The sequence below is a fragment of the Papaver somniferum genome, chromosome 2, assembly GCF_003573695.1.
Source record: "Papaver somniferum cultivar HN1 chromosome 2, ASM357369v1, whole genome shotgun sequence".
Lineage (NCBI taxonomy): Eukaryota > Viridiplantae > Streptophyta > Magnoliopsida > Ranunculales > Papaveraceae > Papaver > Papaver somniferum.
In genome coordinates, this window is record NC_039359.1 from 212920231 (window position 1) to 212926459 (window position 6229).

Sequence of the window (6229 nt, forward strand, 5' to 3'; positions counted from 1 at the left end):
GAATTTCGATTCAGTAAACCGTTCCTGGGCACTGCATGTTCTACAGGAAGTGACAGTGGACCTCTTCTTAATTGCCCAGGTATCAGAGAATTGGACTCTTTCCTTCTAAATGGCAGGCAACAATATGGATCCTGGTACTCTGAGGACAACAAGGCAGCAAATACACGGCTATACATACCATCAGAAATGCTCAACGTATAGCTGTCACGTACTAATAAAAGCTAAAAACAAACAGAGTCATACATTGCAAATATTTCCAGTGACGAACAAAGATATTTCTCGAGATTGTGTTAGTGTGCATTTGCTCTTTCTGTGCAAATCCCCTTACCAAAACGACGGACATATTTGATGTGTCAACGGAATTCTTTTCCACATGTGCAGGCTGTCGATGTTTTAGAAAAAATTTATATGCTCTTTTCTGAAACTACAGACACATTACTAGCTGCAAAGACTACACATTCTAATTCCATACTGGAAATGAAAAACAACGGTGACATGGTTTATTGTCGACATGGTTCAACACATGCTTTTGGCCAATTAATCACGCCACCAATCATAACATCTCCAAGCTTCCCATCTTCATCAAATAATTCTGCTTCTTTGTCGTATATTTCTTTGACAACTATACCGTAGACATGTTCCATCTGCTGATCAACAGTGTTGTAGCTACCGAAAGCTATGATTCTTCTTTTGAAGTTTGTTATGAAACATGAGCTAGCAGGAAAATTGGACTCAACACATGCTTTTGGCCAATTAATCACGCTGCCGATCATAATATCTCCAAGCCTCCCATCTTTATCAAATAATTCAGCATTTCTGTCAAATATTTCTTCAATAATTAGACTATAGACATGCTCCGCTGGTGGATCAGCAGAGTTGATGCTACCTAGAGCAATGGTTCTTCCTTTGAAGTTTTTAATTAAACATGAAGTAGCAGGCAAGTTGCACGCAGGAGGTGCCAAACACGAAAGACGGGCACGCAAGTTGGATGCAGAAGGTGCCAAATGTGAATGAGCAGGCAAGTTGGACATGGGAGGTGGCAAACGTGAACAAGCAGGCGAGTTAGACACAGGAGGTGCCAAACGTGAACGAGCAGGCGAGTTGGGTACATCAGGTACCAAACGTGAACGACCATGCAAGTTGGATGCTTCAGGTGCCTACATTCATTAAACAAATCATTGGTTACTTTGATTCGGCAACACAAAATCATAAAAGTATGTCAACATGCAGAGATATGATTGAAAGTGAAACAAATCATTGATTAAACAAGAGTTTCCATTGTGTATATATGAACTTTAGTATTGACCACAAAGTACAAAATTAACAATGAAAATTATTATGCAAGACAATGAACTTGGTAGCGCATGCATGAAAAACTTGCATATCTGTCTACTCAATATTACAAACGTGAATCCAAGTACATTTCACTGGAAACGTGAAACCAAGCACCAACAGATACAAAAAAGATAAAGAGTATATGAAATGGAAAGTCTTCCGTAACTACAAATGGAAATTCGGATCAAGGGCTCAATTGACATATTACTGTCTTATCACATGCCAGTATAAAGTGACTTTCCAAGGAAAATGTGTCTGACAAGATGATTAGTGTTTGAAGTTATTGATCCTCCTTGACCAACTTATTAAATTAGAAGTTTTGAACAATAATACTGCAATATATTGATGTTCAAGAATCCACTTACTAATTCCTTTGCTTTCTTTTTTTCTTCCAAAAGATATTTCCTAGCTTCTTTTCGTGACCGAATTTCAATTTTTCTAGCTTTCTTTTGTGACCAATTTTCATCTCCAGACCCTTGCGAGTTTGTTATAGGTGGATAAAAAAACTGCAACAAACAGTCAAATCCACCATGAAATTAATGAAAAGAACCAACAATGCTATCAGCGAGAAATTAACCGAGAAATATTACCCAATCTGTTGTTTTGCTATCTACCCGCTGTTTTCCTTGGATAAACCAGCTTTCGGGAAACTCGTGCCTGTATTTGTAAACGGAACCAGATACAATCCGGCTAGATTGTGATTTTCGGACAGTATTTTTTTCGTTAACAATGTTGCTTCCACTGTTGTTAATCTGACTGTTTGGACAAGGAGAAACATAATTCTTCGCAGCCATCTGCAAATGAGAATAGTATAATTGTGAAAGGGTTGAACAAGTAAATGGGTTAAAGAAGGACGAAGATCTTAATTTATCAGAAAAAAAACTTTAGAGAAAGATGAAGAGATTTCACAAAAAATCTAATCTCTCTTCTTCCTCCAGAAGATATTTGATGGCCATTTTTCGGGACAGAATTATATTTATAAAGGAATAGCATGATACGAGTGTACTTGTCCACCTTTCCTATGAACATCATTCTCTAGGTAAGTTATATCAGACTCGAGTATAAGACCTAGTTTAAGAATATCACTTGTGCAATTTTGAATTTCAACTTAGAATAACAAAGAGTCCTTTCTACTTTCTACTGCAGGACTGAATTTTAAATGCAAATTCAATTTGTAAGAATCAACAAATTTTACCTCTGACGCAGATTGATTTGATGGTGTAGAAGTAAAATTTTGTATGTGTGATGCAGATTGATTTGATGGTGCAGAAGTATGATTTGCTAAATGAATATCAGACAGCAAACTCTTGTTTTCTTGTTGTACTCTGCGAAGAGTCTCAACAGTTGCCGCCGCCCGAAGCACCTTAGTCCTTGAAATACCTCCTCCCATGCCTCTTACAACACCTCTTGTATCACGTCCACATACCTTACCGAAAGAAAAGAGTCGTTTAAGGTATTTCAACAGTAGAGATGATTGACATTTACAGAATATATACTGAAGTTTTTTATTTCACTAACCAATGCGACAGCATCGTTCTCGATATCTTTTTGACCGTCTGGATTAGTTTCCACAAGCTCTTTAATCAATTTCTGCAAGAACAAAGCAATTCAGATACATATATAAACTAAGAACTAATATCAAATCGTATGACAAAGGAAATGACTAACTTACCATTTTAATATCTGAGATGGAGGACGATTCAGGATCATTTATAGTCTTGGAAAAATGGGTTTCAACGAATATCGCAGATCTGTTAACTTCACCAATTGGACTTTCTTTTTCCTACATTAGATGACAGAAACTAGCATTTTTAATTTTTTAGTGAAACAAGATTTGTAAATAAATGGAATACAAAGTTTTTACCAATTCGTATATTTTGCGATAAATTCCTTTCCTTCCACATGATTGTATAAATTCAACAGCTTCTCTAGCTTTCTTACCAGCTGCACGACGTTTCTTATCCTCATCAGTATTGCAGAAATCAACAAAACTTTCCCAATCTTCTCTCTTTTTAATCAGACGCCATGGCATATTCATTTTTCTCTCAGAAACTGTCTCATGTTTGTCCAACTCTACTCGCAGCTGACGCTTCCAATTTTTATAAGATTTGCTAGCCCTTGACAAAATATTAGGTTTATATGTTTCCGGTACGACATACTTAACCTGCAAAAACAATCTGTACATCATGTACTGAGTCTACTGACCATAAAGATTTTAAGTTAACTCGAATAAATTGAATTCACTCACAATAACATCTTTCCATATATTTTCTTTCATGCTGTTTGGAACTTTTGTCCAAGACTCAATCGCAGGAGGACAATGTACTCGTACTATTTTTCCAATATCTGATGCAAATTCTTCTGACCCAACATCACAAGGCCGCCCATATTTGTCGAATATAATAGGGATACGCTTACCTAGCAAACGAAGTGTACAAAACATTACAATCTAGTTACTTATATACCAAGATACAAAACAACTAGTTACGGAGTTGCAGTATGTATACTGACCCGATGGCATAGAAGTGCAGTTTACATTGTTAGACTCGCTATGAGGATCAGTTACTTGTCTTCGGACCATTTCACGTTTCCTTTTACTTGACAGATTCTCAAAGTTGGTTGGTAATGATTGGTCTTCCACAATTTGCATTTCGCCGTTTCCATCGGCATCAAGTATGTCAGCATCTTCATCAGAGTCAGTGGGTAATGATTGGTCTTGTACAATTTGATCGTACCTGTCTCCATCTGCATCAAGTACGTTAGCATCTTCATCAGAGTTGGTGGGTAACAATTGGTCTTCCACAATTTGCAAATCTTCATCTCCAAGTATCTCAGCATCTCCATCTCTAATATCGCTACAAGAATCAAGCGTGTCTGCATCTTCATCTTTAATATCGCTCCCACCATCAACAGCATTGGGCCTTACATCCACTGGATCAGTCACAATTTCATTTTCCCTACTGCGACTGACGAATGCAGAACATGGTTTTATTGTTAACGACCTTTGCTTCTCGAGAGCAATAACATTGAGTCTTTCACCCACTGCATCAGTCACATTTTGTTTTTCCCTTCTGCTATTGATGAATGCTGAAAATGGTTTTGTTGCTGACGAACTCTGCTTCTCGAGAGCAACAGCGTTAAGACTTTCATCCACTGCATCACTCACAAACTCATCGACAAGTGCAAAACATTGATTTTTTGCTGCCAATTTCTGCTTCTCGGGAGCAACAGCTTCCAGTCTTTCATCCACTGCATCAGTCACAATTTCATTTGCCAATCTGCCGCTGTTGAAAGATGCAAAGCATGGTTTTGTTGTTGACAGCCCCTGGTTCTCGAGAGCTTCTTGTCGTTTTGTTGTTGACGGCTTCTGCTGCTTGAGAGCTTTTTGAAATTCCAGTGTTTTCGACCTCATACTCTATGTTATAAGCATCTGTAGAAAATACATAAAACGTTTGAGCAATATGAACAGTATTTCCCGACCCATAGATGATGGAACAATGTGGATTTAATCCCCTCTATTGTACAATCAAAATTATAAAACAATTGAAATATGCAAACTAAAATACTATATTCAAACAGAACCCAAATAGAAGTGTTTAATTTTATAACAAACACCCAATTTCACTACAAAAGAAAGAACCCCCAAATAAATTCCCAGCAAACCCCAAATTTCTAAGTTGAGACACCACTAGAACACCAAATGGGACAATTCCATGTTCATCTCTTCAACTATGTACAACTAACATCAAGAAATTAACACGGACCTTTTTCTAATATTTGCAGGGTAAATTGTTGAGAGAAAAGAAGATCACAAAGAAAAATTTCAAACATCGGTGCAGCATTAAAGGTTCGCGCCAAGAAGGAAACACGCCGAATACAACAGTGGTGGACAAAATGGAAAGGTAACGGGATTCAGAAACAACACAATTAAACCAAAGAAGAAAACAAGGGTGTTGTGCAAAATATGATGGTTGATATAAGAACTAGTACAAGTACAACTACAGCATTACTACAAGATTTTGAGAAATATCGAAGCAAGCTACAGTTGAAACACCAATCAACTTGTGCAATAAACAATTTCTTCTCCCTCCGGGAACTTTTAGTAATTCCCTAATTCAAAAGAATCAGGTTCGGATATAGCAACTTGAATCAATGATCAATACTAAATCCCCTAATACAATACTTGATTTGACAGATTACAAGTGCTTAGACTAACATGGTAATCGAACATTTGAGGAATATGAATACTGACATACACTACATTCAACCAAAAGTACCCCAACAGAAGTGTCTAGCCCCCAATTGAACTCCAAAAAAGGAAAAAAATCAAATAAATTTATAGTAAATCCCCAATTTCTAAGTTCAGACACCATCTGAAACCAAATTGTGTCTATCTTCCAATTGAAGTCCAAAAGAAGGAAATAAAATCAAATAAATTTATAGTAAACCCCCAATTTCTTAGTTCAGACACCATCTGAAACCAAATTTCTGCACAATTAGTAGGATTTAAGGATTACCTGATATTCTTTTAGAGTTTCCTCCACTCCAGTGATGAAGATTCTTTCAATTTCCCACCGATTTAGTTTTCTAGGGTTTATCCCCAATTGAAGCGAGACAGGCGGGGAAGACAGTGCCAAACCTTAACAGCTAACTGTGTAATTAAGTCGGTAATTGTGGCTGACCACACTAACGTGGGACCCACCCAATCTACTATACCATGACATATATGCTTTGATGCGTCACATGTAGGGATAATTATCCCTTAGAGCGTCCACAGTGGGCGACCAAACCCAAATTTTTGGTCAAAAAACATGACGCAGTGGAACATATAGTGTTCGCCTGATGAAAGTTATGTGGGACGGATATTTGAGTTACGCTCGACCAAATTTTAGTC

At 37.3% G+C, this 6229-nt stretch overlaps 1 protein-coding gene across 1 annotated transcript; it reads right to left on the reverse strand.

Moving 5' to 3' along the window:
* Positions 1 to 175: 175 nt before the first annotated feature.
* On the reverse strand, positions 176 to 5969 carry LOC113350444. Its single transcript, XM_026594581.1, has 10 exons — positions 5853 to 5969; positions 3847 to 4765; positions 3584 to 3753; positions 3200 to 3499; positions 3008 to 3118; positions 2854 to 2925; positions 2531 to 2761; positions 1926 to 2129; positions 1701 to 1841; positions 176 to 1157 (listed from the first exon to the last, which is right to left on the reverse strand). Exons 2-10 carry the CDS (start codon positions 4745 to 4747, stop codon positions 501 to 503), a joined length of 2787 nt encoding a protein of 928 aa, XP_026450366.1. The 5' UTR covers positions 4748 to 4765; positions 5853 to 5969; the 3' UTR covers positions 176 to 500.
* Positions 5970 to 6229: the final 260 nt, after the last annotated feature.

Coding starts and splice junctions, on each gene's coding strand:
- LOC113350444 (XM_026594581.1), bottom strand. CDS start 4,747: ATGAGGTCGAAAACACTGGAATTTCAAAAAGCTCTCAAGCAGCAGAAG. Junction 3,754..3,846: donor CTGCACTTCTATGCCATCGG/GTCAGTATACAT, acceptor TTCGTTTGCTAG/GTAAGCGTATCCCTATTATA. Junction 1,158..1,700: donor AAAAGAAAGCAAAGGAATTA/GTAAGTGGATTC, acceptor TAATGAATGTAG/GCACCTGAAGCATCCAACTT.